The 14,893-nt window shown below is 35.8% G+C and overlaps 1 protein-coding gene across 2 annotated transcripts in view; it reads right to left on the reverse strand.

The window, feature by feature from the left end:
* The window catches only part of LOC100888673, a 33,819-nt gene extending 23,814 nt beyond the window's left edge, over positions 1 to 10,005 (reverse strand). Inside the window, exons 1-6 of one of the 2 annotated variants that reach the window (XM_011663378.2) lie at positions 9,609 to 10,005; positions 7,775 to 7,884; positions 7,079 to 7,196; positions 4,640 to 4,740; positions 2,904 to 2,995; positions 243 to 375 (exon numbers count right to left, since the gene is read on the reverse strand). In XM_011663378.2, coding sequence (XP_011661680.2) covers positions 243 to 375; positions 2,904 to 2,995; positions 4,640 to 4,740; positions 7,079 to 7,196; positions 7,775 to 7,884; positions 9,609 to 9,712 — 658 coding nt within the window. In that variant the 5' untranslated portion in view covers positions 9,713 to 10,005. The remainder of the gene's footprint in view (positions 1 to 242; positions 376 to 2,903; positions 2,996 to 4,639; positions 4,741 to 7,078; positions 7,197 to 7,774; positions 7,885 to 9,608) is intronic. The other variant, XM_003724005.3, reaches the window with a different exon arrangement.
* Positions 10,006 to 14,893: the final 4,888 nt, after the last annotated feature.

Genomic DNA, 14,893 nt, shown 5'->3' on the forward strand with positions numbered 1-14,893 from the left:
CTTCTACCAGAGTTGTCAATAACAGACAGGAGTAGGTCATCCAACCTTTTGGCTTCATCTTCAATGTTTATTCTAATCGTTACTAATACTACCATTTTTACAGAGTAATTTCATTGAAAAGAACAATTACATATTGCTTCCTTAACTTTGAAAATACACAATGGTTTGAGTGAATTAGCCCCAATCACTGTTTCTTTGTGGATGTCTACTCTTGCGAAAGGGTTGATAAAACATCCATGTACCTGCAAGGAACGAAGCTTCGACCATAGATGCTATACTTCTTGTAGAGTTGTCAATGACAAACAAGAGTAGATCAGCAAGCCTCTTCGCTTGATCTTCAATCTCGATCAGATCTGGACTCCAACTCTCTACTTGCTGTAACAGGTAATAAAAGTAAAACAAGTTTCACAATGATCGAATTGCCCTCATCCCATATGCATATTGATTTTTAAGATTAATTGGCTGAAAATTACTCATACTGAAAGATTTTGTAGGAATCAATCAGAGAAACCAGGGTTGATTAGCATTTATGCTATTTTCTGGATCCATTTACCCTTCTATGTTATTGTATAAAACTGTTTATACCTCTTGTTATGTGTCTATTATTGGACACCGGGTAAATAATTTCAAGCTTAAGTTCATATACCGTTACATAAACTTGGGGTGTATAATATTGATTCACCTTGAAACTAGAGTACCGTACTATTAAACTAAAGACAGTTAGTTATGCTTTTTATCCAACCTCAATTTGTGCAAACATTTGGTTCAAAGGACACATAAAGGACACATAGCCTGGTTTCTCACTTCTGGTATGTCACAAAAATTTCTCCAACTACACAGAATGACCCAAATGCAAACTCTACGAATCTAATGCAATTTCTGACCAGAATAGATGCATGACACATGACACATAATGGACACAACCATAACAGATTCAAAAAGCACTATAAAGATAATGGGAAGATGAAACATGTAATTAGATCATAACCATTGTTCTAGCTAGAGTGTGCTACTAAAAATCTGCATACATATTGTGCCATAGATAGATCCATCTAGATTACTCGTCAGACAGCTAGAGGAAATGAGGTCACATTTGACCTCAATGCACTAGTTCAACATGGGTGTGTACTTGATATAGCTGTGTAATTCAGACTCATTTCACTCTGTTTCATGAAACTTCTTATCAATTTAACACGATAATTGTTATACATGTAAGCTACAGAAATCCTTGCATATGTTGGCTACTGGCAGATTTGCAACAGACCTTTGGCACATGTTATTGATACAGTGTAACAAGTTTTCAGTATGAAACAGGACCTACTGTAGATCCATTTTTGGGCAATAGAAAATGTTTCCTTTCGCCTAAAATGTTCACAAAGGATATACATGCTTTCAAATTCTTTAAAGCTTATCTGCCGTAGTTTACAGGAGGGATTAGACCTCCATGCAAGGTCACTGGACAGGTAGTTATCTCATCAACTCAGCTCTCAGTTAACATAAGAAAAAGAGGATCATGGGGGACCAATGGTCACCGATTAGGCATTGTTTGTTATATAGAGGGCACAAGTAGCTACAAGTAGTGCAGTGGGCCTTTAAATTAGCATCTTTCAAAAGTTTTAAATCATCCATTCATCCATTTTATCTCAATAAAATTCACTTCACCCTAAAGAGCTCTTCAGTAAGTCTGTGGACTAAAATACTTGAAATATATTTACTTCGTCTGGTGATAATAACTACTGTAAGCAAGGGTCTTTTATACTCTACGGGAGGACCGGCGGAGCGGTCCATAATTCGATCGATAATTGGAACAATAATGCACAATGCCTATTGGTCGACGCACACGGTGATCGACCAATCACCAGGCCGCTGGTTCGGCCGCTGGTTCGGCTAATGCACCAGGCCTATTGGCCGACGCATACGGTACTCAACCAATCAACTGGCTCGGACCGTCTGCTGAATGGAATCGCCCGTTGTTGGCTGGCAGGACGGGGTTCAGTGCCTTTCCCAGGAACGGCATTGGTATACACGGAGGGTGAAAGAAGCTATCAATATTCGTCTCAATCCTAATAATTTCAACAGAAACAACGGGATTGATATTCCCGAATTTTGGATGCGGACAATACGCCGCCATGACACTCGCCGTCCTGCCAGCCAACAACGGTCGATTCCATTCAGCAGACGGTCCGAGCCAGCGGCCCGTTGATTGGTTGAGTACCGTATGCATCGGCCAATAGGCCTGGTGCATTAGCCGAACCAGCGGCCGAACCAGCATATATTCCTTATTGACCACATTGCGAGTCAAACGAATATCACTAGCGATATTATTTCGATACTACATCCGCAATGAGTAATATATTCAGCATTATATATTTACTGTTACATGTGTTTTATATCAATGTTTTTCCAAAACTGGAAATAATGAATTTCTACAGAGCTTTTGTCCATGCAATCTCTCTTCAGATACAATACTATTTATTACAACTTTTTATACCAGTATATAAAGAAAAATACAGGTGTTGCCAATTTGAAGAATAGTTTTTCCAAAAAAATGAGGTAAGGCCAAATAAAAAAAAAAACATGTTTAGCGTCCTGTTTTTTCGAAAAATAGGAAGGAGGAGGCCCTTTTTTTTTCTTCTTTTTTTCTTTCAAAATGGCCGCTCAGTACATTTTTCCTGACAGTCAGACTATTTTTAAGATGGCCGCCGACATTTTTTTTTTTTTTTTGATCAGAAATAGATCCATTTTAGCAGTCACGGTTTTTCATGTTTTTTTTCTTTAAACATTTTTTTTCTTCAAAAAAATATAAAAAAATAAAAAATAGGAGGCTGCCCCCAAAAAGAAAGCGGGCGGGGACGCTAAACATGTATATTTTTTTGAATGGCCTAAGGAATACCAATACTTACTGGATTGTAGAAGGTAAGGCTGTATTGTTTGAGAAGTGGGATAGCTACATCTCTTCTCCATGTGGTCGGGTTACATGAGCCACCTAAGAACACTATATCAGAAAGAAGAACAAAAGCAATTGTGATGATCTGTTCTTATAAATTGCACATGTCACATTGTAATACATTAAGCTCTCAGTGCTTGGAAATAAGAACCTGGGCCCGTATTCAATTCAATACTTAAGTACAAAATGTACTTAACTAAAAGTATTTAACTCTAAATCTAAGCCAACTCCATACCAGACTTAAGTCAATTATTTGGAGGCCTTGATTGGCAGGCATATGGTTTTCTTACGCAGTATTATAACCTGTGCACAATTATATCAGCGCGCATTTATTGCAATGCATCAATTGCGCATTACTTTTGATTGACCGTGTGACATCACAATGCTTATAAGTAAGTATTTTACTTAGTAAATTTCTTACTTATGATAAGTATTGAATTGAATACCGGCCCAGGTTCTAGCCCTGCCCTCTGATGAAGCACTGTGGCATTCAATATTTTCCTTCCTATCGGTATCCATGTTGACTTTCCTGGGTTGAGGGCCGCATAATAAAGATTAAAGCCTATTAGGACATTAGTTATGTGGTACGTACTGAAATCCTGTACCTCCTGACCTACAACCCAGAGAATAGTCCATCAGACCCCAAAAATTACTACCACTTTTCTACATTTCATTAGTCAGTCTTATATGTTTAATTCAAATGATATGGCAAATTATTGATCATCTTCTTTATCATATTTTGTACGGAACATATTGTTTACAAGCTCTTTTTTTTATTAGGTTTCATCATATATCACTATTAAATGAATATATTTGTCTTCTTGTAAAAGCTGATAAATAACTTGATCAATGACTAAATTTGTAAAATGTATCTAATTTCCTTTTGTGTGATTATAATTTTCAAAGAACTGTTTGATATTGTTACGGTATATATATGGAAATCAATAAACTGAAACTGAAGCTAAAGCTGAAAACTGAAGCCGCAAGACACTAATAACTCTTATCCACTGCTGTCAATTTTTTCTCCTGTGAGTGGAATATCAAAAAAAGGAAGAATTAAAATGATCTACATGCAGGCCATCGTGTACTATTACCCGTGTCAGACATCTGAGCAGTGGTTTTAAAAAATCATATAACACTTGTTTGTAATCCTAAAAGGGCTAATCAGTAAATATGACACCATTATTACCCTTTCATGAAAAAGCCTATGGACTTTACGTGTTAAAAAAGCAGGAAATATAGTCTCATATTCACCGCGCCATATTTTGTCATGTTCATTGCGCATCTATTATGCGTACAAGAACCTGCGCACTTTGCGCACACTCTATTGTGACGTATTAATGTAAGGCACACACTGTTTGCAGTGTATCGAAAATTTCGTCAAGCATTGGATGCACAGTGCTAGCTGGTTTGACAAAGTTTTTTCAGTTCTTTGAGATTGTTGTGTATTTGCTCTAGATGTCTGATTTAGATAATAATAACAATATTGACTGGCTTAACTTTCAGGAGATACCACATACATGTATATTGCCCTCACAAGACCCATATTGCCATTGTCTTTGACTCGGAGCAATATGAATCTAGTTTGGGAAATATTATGTGGTATCTCCCTCAAGGCCAGTCCATATTATAACTACACATTCCTAGCAATCAGCAGGAATAACACAAATTTCATTTACTGGGAAAACTTACCATTAAAATTGGCAATAACCGATGATCTGTGTTTCTTTGAAGGACTAGGAGGGATAGGTCTGTATCTGGAATGTGAGGGCGAGGTAAAACGAGGAAGGACGCTGCAGACAAGGGGGAATAAATGTTTGAAACACATGAGAAATAACACAAGCTGCAATGTTAACACTGACCCAAAACGTAATATGAAGGGGCACAACAGAACAATCACCATTACCATCTACCGTTTTCTTGAATTCGCAGACACTTGCATTTCATCCACCAAGTAAGAGCAGTGCACGTCCTCTCATGAATGGACACACACTGTGCCATTCCTAAGGGGAAGACTGACTATGGGGGGTCTGGGGAGTTTCCCTCTACCGGCCGCTCGATATGATGCCTTAGGGGCCGGTCGATTTGTGCTCTGACGGCCGGTTGATATGTAACCTAGAGGTTGAGTTGGCCTGTCGCATCAAAACTCTCAACCGAATTTCAGTCCTAGTCTTAGTTTTAGGCCTACCCTAAAGCTTTAAAAATGCATAACTTAAATCAGACTCGGGTATTATCCCAAAGCTCAAAATTGCATCTTCACCAGACCCATACCAGGTTTTAAAGCTCCTCACAAACTAGCTCGGACGGGCGCAAATTCTGGAAACAAGACTGCAACTGCGGGCTGATGAAGATGCAAAGGGATAGTTAAAATAGCGGGTTACTTGGCAAACCTAAGCTGATGAAGACAGGCCCAATGACGATGCAAAATGAGAGTATAACTTTCAGAGATAAGGGAAACGAGTGGAAGTAAGATATTAAATAGGATTTCCTTGAGGGTATCAACAGATGGAGGAAATGGTGTTCATAACACTGCAATTTGTTGGGGAAAACGAGTACGGTAAAACCGGTCACTACGATATTTTTACTTTTTTGAGGCACTTCTTGTTCATTTCGAAGCGCAATTTTTTTAGGGCTTCAATATTACACCATATCACAGACACGGATAACATGTAGGGCCGTGCGGCTCAGATTTAACATTGTTAAACGATGCCTTTAATGCTTCTAGTCCATGGTGGAGGTTTGAACTTTAGAGACGCATAGTAGAGAGCTCTCATGGGGAATTTGAAACCTTTCTGGTGTTCACCCAATAACAGGTATTGTCAATCACCAGAATTAGCCTTTAGTTTTATGACAAACATATAATGAGCTGCATTTACACTGCAACTGAAATTCATAGATTTTTCTCACATTCCAGTGTTTCGCCGGCAAACAGGACAAAAATTGAAATAGAAACCCCCAATTTTTGCACTCTAAATATTTATTTCGCTTACAAGACTCTCCTCGCTTCCGTGCTAATGCATGCAGAGCACCGACAAGTTGGCCATTCGCACTACTTACCAAAAAAATCAGTATGAGCTAACTTTGCAGTAGTGTAAACATTTTTTTTTTTTAATTGAAGATTTATCAAAATGGTGATTGGGATGTGTAAATGGGCCTATGGTCTGCATTTCCGCCCATCCCCCTTTAAAGTCATTATCTTACATTTCCCTAGCCCGAAGACAGTCTGAGGAAAGTAGAGGTATTTTCTTGGGACTACGGGTTTGCTGTGTGTGAGGCTTGTACATCCATTAATGGAATTTCCACCAAGTCTGTTGTCAGCAAATTATTCATAACCTTCTGCACTTGGAAACTGACGACTATCTCCCTTTAAATTATGATTTAGAACATGGATTAAAGGGAAGGAGGATGAGGCGCGATAGCTCAGTCGGTAAACCAGTGGTCTTGTGATCCGGTGACCCGGGTTCGAAACCAAGTCAACGCGCTAGTGCTCTTTGGTAAGGCATTAATCCTCATTACCAGGTCCCTCGGAGAGGACCTAAAGCCGTTGGCCGTCTGTTTTTTTTACTTACAAGCATTTATGCTGGATGTCTTCCGAAAATGTCTAAAAACTCTCCTCTTTGACCATGATCAACACAATAGATTCTTTGATAACTTTTTATGTAAAGCGCTGTGAAACAACAGTTAGTTCGTAAGAGCGCTATAGAAATGACTTTATTGTATTATATTTATTGTATGCTTTCTTAGCAGTCAGGTAAAATAAAAACCACCACTTTTCAGCTGAAAAAAATATTCTTACTTGGGTTCCATCCGCGCCCTATATGAGTGTGTTGCATGTGTACCAATTAGTTAAAGCTAGTCTACGCAACAAGACATTTTAATGTTCCCTGAGAGTGTATTTAAATTCACTAATTCTTTGTAGAAGTAATATTTTAAGCTTATATTTTGAATGCAACATGGAACCCCTCACATCAAGAGCAAAACAGGTTTTGGTATTTGGTATTTTAAATCTTCTCTCATCAGCAGGCTCCCTAGAAATAAGAAAATAATAATTGGGGGTCATTGAATTAAACCTCTTTCGTGAATTTAGACCAAAGAGTATTAATTATGTGAATTTCATCTCATATTTCTTACCTAGGTTTTACATATTGTTGTTCTAATTCTGAGGCAAATATACAAAACTCTCCAAAGGTGATACGGTCTGTAGTTTCCCTTGGACAACAGTCAGCAGCAGTGTGCAGCATACAATACACTGTAACAAACAAAAAATGCATATCATTTATATGGGGGTTATAAACTGACATTTCAATTTACTTTCAATAAATAAACTATTGATTCCATAAAAGATATTATGGTGTATACTGATCTCCAACAAATACTTTGCTTCATAAATTAATAGCTCCATGTCATAATACTACACGTGTATTCAAATCATGAGCTTCAAATTTTACATCATTGACCATTATCGTCTGTCGGGGGCAGGGCCGTATTAGGTCTTAACTCTTTGTTAAAGTATGCGAGTAAAAACCCTTCGGGTTCTAAACAGAGGATATTCTCTAACTTTTGGAACTCAAGATGAAAATATGTTCAAATCTGTTACTTCACTTCATATTATGTCTGATGTTAGATAAGACCCAGCATGGCTATTACTAGCATCATATCTGATAAAGTATGTCTTAGATGTTTGTTAAGACAAAAAGGCTTGGACTTGCCCTTACACTGTTTACATACATGTATGTTTTGTTGTTTTTTTTTGTCTATTTGTTTTTTGTTTTGTTTGTTTTTTCTTAATTAAGTGATCTATCAAATTACAAAGTTTGATATAATTACCTTGTGATTTTGTAGGAAAGAAGCCCAGTTCATTCAAAGCTTTTACCAGTTGTCTATCTGTTATCCGCTTGGCGCCTTCACTGTGCCTCTCAAAAGAGTCCAAATATCGCCTGTATAGGAAAGTATAATATAAATATATAATATATTATTTGTAACACTCAAAAGAGTCCAAATATCGCCTGTATTGGAAAGTATAATATATAACATATTATTTGTAACACTCAAAAGAGTCCAAATATTGCCTGTATTGGAAAGTATATATAATATATAATATATTATTTGTAACACTCAAAAGAGTCCAAATATCGTATGTATTGAAAGTATAATATAATATATTATTTGTAACACTCAAAAGAGTCCAAATATTGTATGTATTGAAAGTATAATATAATATATTATTTGTAACACTTTGAATAATAAAATCTTTTTGGAAAGTAGTCCAGCCAATTAAATCATCATTAAACTGCTTCATGGGAAAGTTTTGAATGTAAAAAAGATTCAGGGAAACAAATATCAAAAAACTAAAATTGCCCGTTTGGGTTTTATATGAGAACACAATAAATGTTCATTTTGTAAACACAAGTACACCTGGAAGAAAATCCTGAACAAATTCGGAACAAATTTTATTCTCTAAAGGAATATTTAATCCAAACTTTGTTAATTGTCATTGGATATTTTAATGTCCCAAGCAGTTTAGATGGATATTTAGCAGATACAGTCAAACCTGTCTTTAATAGGGACCCCCTCTCTATAAAGGTCACCTGTATATAGTAGCCACTTTTTCTGTTTCCATTGACTGTTTAATGTTAAATAGTTCCTTTATTAATAACAATACTGGATAAAGTCCATGACTTCACAAAGGCCTACATGTTTCAGGGCAAAGTTTATATCTGCCCCATTATAATAGTCCATTGTATATAGTCCTCTAATATCAAAGTAGATTACGGTAAGCACTACTTTGGATATAATCTAGGGAAGTTTATTGCACAAACTTTGAACAGCTAAGACTCTAAGAGGAAACTATATGATCATTAAACTTTGTACAGCATACATGATGGTCTGATTATTCAGACCTAATATCAAAATATAATATCAAACTAAACTATGATTTGATGAATTGATATTTTTACAGAATACATGGAGATCCTATACTAGAGATTCATCTATTTTGCGATAACCTCACTTTACGTAGAAATTCTTAGTTACCATAATTTGTTGCTATTTCTTTGTTAAAATCAAATCAAAGCATTTGAAATTCAGATATTTCAAAATACCAGATCAAATTTGAGTCTACAACTAGCAATTTTCTGTAGTATCTAGATCTACATGTAGTCTAGATCTAGTCTAGATGGAGTCTACCATACTAGTACCAAGAGAAAATATGTGACCAACTGACCACTCTCATCATCAAATAACACTTTAACTAAAGGTATACTTATACAAAATCTATTTCATTACTCCATGCTATAAGCTAGGCTTTATGAAAGATAAATTGTCAACAACTTATAAAATTAAACCACTTTTCTAGTTACAAAGTGATCCTACAACAGCCTGGTGCGGAGACTAGCTTTGTATGCGTTTGAGTGAATATAAATGACATCATCATCTAAAAATATCTATGTTGTATTGAGAAAGAAAATAACGATTTGTAGCATCAAAACCTTACGTACGCTCTTCATGGAATGGTATATCTTTACTAAATAAACTTTATGAGAAATTCAAGACGAACGTCTGTCCAAAACAACCTCATTATAGCACATAACTGTGAAAAATCGTAACCTTATATCCGAATATTCTACGACAAACATATAATCGCGTGCACGGGACTGCCTACCTCGTAACTGGTCCGAAGACGACATTTGCTCCTCTAATCCAGTTAAGAACGACATTTTCAGGTTCAGGTTGAAACCACTGGGTAAATTTCCGAAACGAAGACATGCTCCTAAACACTTAAACTCAAAATGCTGTAAAATATGAACTCATTTCCTAATTATATACATTTTTGAACAGCGACTTGGCTCAGAATTGCGGAAGGCGCTGGGTGGAAAAGCAAGCAAGCGCGTTTGCGCTCTAGCTCTCTCGACCTCGTCAAAATCTGTGGTGTCTCTGCTCAGCTTTCAGCGCTATATTTGACAGTCGCTGAAACTTGTCATCTATCGTCGAAATGAGACGACTACAGTAGTCATATTCATAATTACACGGATCTTGGCCGCCGGGCAGGAAATCCAGTCATCTTATTCTTTTTAGCGTATGAAGTAAATTGTTTGTATTACGCCATGATTATGTTTGCTGACGATGATGACTCTACGCCCTAGACTTTAGAGATACAGTATATTAAAAAAAGTTTCTTTTTAAAAAATTTAACTCTATCATTGTTCTGCGCGCCACATCACGGGCCGTGATCTGTGGGAGATAATATAAAGCTAAATAGAAATAAAAACGTATAATTTGACAAATTCATTAAGCCAGGCCTGTCAGATGTCAGTTCACAGAAAGACATAATTTTTATGACAATTTTCTGGCATTTTGTTTCTGATTGCCTCATAATGTTTGAACGTTTGAAAAATAATACGCCACTATAAAGACAACCTCCCACCTAAACATGAAATAATGAGCTTTGACAAGAAGTTATCCCAAAGTTGGGAAGGTGGCATCGGATGGCAAAATTGGAATATGAAAAAGCCCGGGAAAAAGCTCACTAAGATGATTTTGTAAAATAGTTCATAGCAAATAGACTAAATAAATGCCTAAATAATGCTTGCAATTAAACAAAAATGTTAATTTACATATTTTGTTATAACGATAGCAAATTATGCCTAGTAATCAGGCCTGCTATGAAGTTTTAAACATATTGGCCAATCATTCCATCATCTGCATTAGTTAGAATATTTCTCACTCTAAAGCGAAATAAAATAGACTAGAGACTAGACCGCCTACGATGAAAGATGGCCTGTAAATGGCCTGCTTGTCATCCTTCCGGCGACTTCCGATCCCTTCGCCCACTTAATTTGTCGAAAAACAAGAAAACGAAAGCTCCGGCTGAACTTGTCTAACTAATATAATACAAGAAAAATAGAAGTTTGTGTAATATACCGGTAATGATATATTTTTGATATATGATGTAAACCCCCCCCCCCCCCCCCCCAAAAAAAAAAACATCTCTCTCTCTCTCTCTCTCTCTCTCTCTCTCTCTCTCTCTCTCTCTCTCTCTCATTTCTCTCTCTATGTCTGTCTCACTCTCGCTCTAATCCAATACCGGATTCAGGGGGCGGCGAATCGCCCGCCTCCCCCTTTGAGAAAGAGAACGACATAAGAAACGTCAGCACGAAAAAATAGGGTGGAAAGAGAGCGAAAGAAGAAATGTCCGCACGAAAAAAGCAGTTCTATGAAACTATCTTGAAGAGAGAAATAGAGATGATTTCTAACTCAATTAAATGATGGGGATGTGCATGGGAGTTTGCTTTACAGTATCTTCAACTGCTCAGCACATTAAAGAACAGATCGCGTATTTTAAAAAAAATTACCGCGTAACAAAACCAACTGTTGATACCAGTATAGATAAGTCTAGTGGACAATAGCATTGGTAAAACCGTGGTGGGGCAGTACCAACACTGGGGCACCCGTCTTATTGAGGGATGAAATACGAATTACAAGACCATCGACAATTGGAAGAATGTGGAAGAGGGTCCTATCGTTTACTTTGTACGCCCCCCCCCCCCCCTCTCTCTCTCTCTCTCTCTCTCTATCTCTCTATCTCTTCTCCCCTCTCCCTACCCATTCGCCATCTTCTCTCTCTCTCTCTCTCTCTTTTCCCTTCTTTTTTAGCAGAACTTTCTGCATGTATTGATAAATCAAATGCAAAATATTCAAATAACAATAATAGTATATGACATAATGATTTACATAAAGAGTGACAATTGAAATTCACCAAAAAAGTCTTTCGTCTTCTTTGTGCATGACTGATCGTCTCATCGTCAGCGAAACGGAGTTAAGTCTTTTGTCAACTCTGTGTGTTGCTACGGCAGACAGCCAGTGAAAACGCACTCGTTTAATCAAAATATGGAAATGCAAGCATTACTTTAAACAAACATACCTTGTTTATTCCAGGCTCATTTTTCCTGATTGAGGTCTCATAATTTATGAAACGGCAGAAATTGAACTATTTAAAAATGTTATTTTTCTTTTTTCCTTGAAATTCAGATACCGCCGTACAAATGACTTTTTGGTTTCCTCTCTTCAAATTGTTTATATTCACTAATGTGTGAAATATGCATCATATGAGTTGCAACAAATGAAAGAGGAGGATCTAAGTTTTACAAAATATTATAATATAATTATAATTGTGATTAAGTTATGATATGACATCGATAATTCTCGGTTTCGTTTTTTTCTGGGACGCACTGTTTACATCTGAGCTAGTGCCCTTTGGTAGGGCATTAATCCTTATTACCAGGTCTCTCGGAGAGGACATAAAGCCGTCGGTCCTCTGGTTGCTTACTAACAAGCATTTATGCTTTATTAGCAGTCAGGTAAAATAAACACCACTACTTAAGAATTATGTAACTTCTTTTTAAATCATGGGCATGTCATCTTTAAAAATATTATAATGAAGTTCATGTTTAGAGTGTATGTTTTTGAGATAAATGCAATTGGTCTTATTGATATTTAAAGAGATTTTATTGGATTTGAACCAAGATGATAATTTATTTAATTCTAAATTGAGGGTTGTAATAAGAATGTTTAAGTCTTTATGTGAATAAAATACGTTAGTATCGTCTGCGAAAAAACGTATGTTAGGAGTGGTGATGCATTAATAATATCATTCATAGGCCTATACTAAAAACAGTAAGGGACCTAAGATAGAGCCATGTGGTACTCCGCACTTTACGATAGAAATATTTGATGTTTTAGATATAAAAATAACATATTGGTCGGTAGTTTGTAATTTTAGATTGATCATCCTTTCTATATATCTATAAAAAAAAAAAAAGTGGGTCGGAAAAAATTCCTTGGGAAAGAGATAAATTAAAGATAGGCCTATGTGATAATGGGGAAGCTATAAAGTGAATTATTTGTTTTAATCAAGATACACTTAATTCATCATAGCCGCTAGATTTATTGCATTTTAAAGAACGAACAATTTCTAAAATCTCTTGAATATTTGTTGGATTGAAAAATAAGGATTGATTAACGTTATCATTTAAGCATTTACAACAAAAAAATCATTCTTTTTAGTGATTATTTTGGAAGCTAAAAGATACACTTAATTCATATTCATATTCATATTTATTTCATTTCCAACAAAAAGATATTACCTTTTTTGTTCATACATAGGCTAATTCATTTTTTCTGGAAACTATACAAATAATTCATCATAGCCTCCAGATTTATTGCATTTTAATTAATGAACGAACAATTTCTAAAATATCTTGAACATTTGTTAGATTAAAATAATTAGGATTGATTAACGTTATCATTTAAGTATTTCAAAATATCATTCTTTTTATTGATTATTTTGGAATGCTAAATCCGGTTCAATATTAATAAAGTAGCAGGCCTATTTATTGAATGCCTCAGCAACATCATTTGGGTCCTGAATGTGATCCCCACTGTCATTAGATTAAATATTATGTGGAGTACCGTTTTTATTCCCTAAGATGTCATTAATTGTTTGTCATAGTGATTGATTATTATCTTTACTATTTTTAATTTTATTACAATAGTGTAATTTGCGTACTTTTTATATTTATTTTGATTTTCATTTGTAGTTTTTTTTTTGTATTTTAGTAGATATTGGTTTAAGTATACCTTGAGTAATCCATGGTCGTTTTATTTGATTTTTATTTGATTCACTTCATTTTATCATAATGACAAAGAAATTTGTTCATAAATTTGTTATATGACCTGTTCACATCTCTTTCAAAATAAATATCATACCAATCTTCTTGACTCGACTCTAACTTTAAAGATTCGTTTTGTTTCTTTACGTCGTGTTGTATGTTCTTTATTGGGGATTTTTAATAAGTGTTCATTATTCGGACATAATATGGGTAAATGGTCTGAAATATCATGGTATGTTATTCCATTCGGTGTATTCATTGGCGGATCCAGGGGGCACAGGAGGCACGTGCCCCCCCCCCCCCCCACCCCCGCCAAAAAAAAATGTTGAAATCAGCCCTAAATTCGCCAAAAATGCGCCTAAAATGTACTGAAAAACAAGGGCGTGCCCCCCTGCCCCCCCCAAAAAAATATATACCAATGGCTGACCTAAAATGATGACCTTACCCCCCCCCCCCCCCCCATGGAGCAAAATGTCAAATTTAAACATTTCATGACCAAAAAAAAAAAGTGTCCTCTTATATAAAATGATAATTTATGAATGATGAATTATATATATATATATATATATATATATTTAAAAATTGTATTGAAATTAGAAGAATGTTACAAACATAATAATATATATTCGAGATACTTGTATCATCAATTCACATCGGCTTTCCAGTTTTTAATATTCTGACATGAAAATCATAACTTATAATTTAAAAAAAATGTGTAGTCATCATAAGTCAATATGATCTCTATATTAGAAAATAAAAGTAAACACATCGCTGCCAAGATATATAAGGTGAGCATTCAAAAATATATAGGGGCAGCGCCCCTACCCCCCCCCCCCCCCCCTCTCCCTACCCTCCCCTGACCTCTTTTTGCCAGAAGACAGGATATTGTTGTTTAGATTTGGCTATAAGGTGAACTTTTCCTATTAGCGCAATTCTTGTTCGCGAGATAATAGAAACTCTACGAGAGAACAACGAAGAGCGCCATCTCTCAGTTTAAGTGTGTTATTGAAGAAGAACATTAATTTTTACGTTGTAAGAACTACTTCCTTGTTTCTCTCGATGGGCTGCTAGTACTATTTTATAATAATTTCGCATATTCATTTCAAATAATTCATGTGGCATGAGGATGCCACAAATACATATTTCCGATCAATGAATGTATTCTATTTATTTTAATCAATTTCCAAATCGTTGCTAGCTGAGCTCCAAGAAAATAGACGATTCACTTCCTCTCAGAAATTAGATTGGAAGAAACTAGTATTTTCAGGGAAGAAATACG

This window comes from Strongylocentrotus purpuratus, unplaced genomic scaffold (assembly GCF_000002235.5).
Source record: "Strongylocentrotus purpuratus isolate Spur 01 unplaced genomic scaffold, Spur_5.0 spur5_scaffold_4, whole genome shotgun sequence".
NCBI lineage: Eukaryota > Metazoa > Echinodermata > Echinoidea > Camarodonta > Strongylocentrotidae > Strongylocentrotus > Strongylocentrotus purpuratus.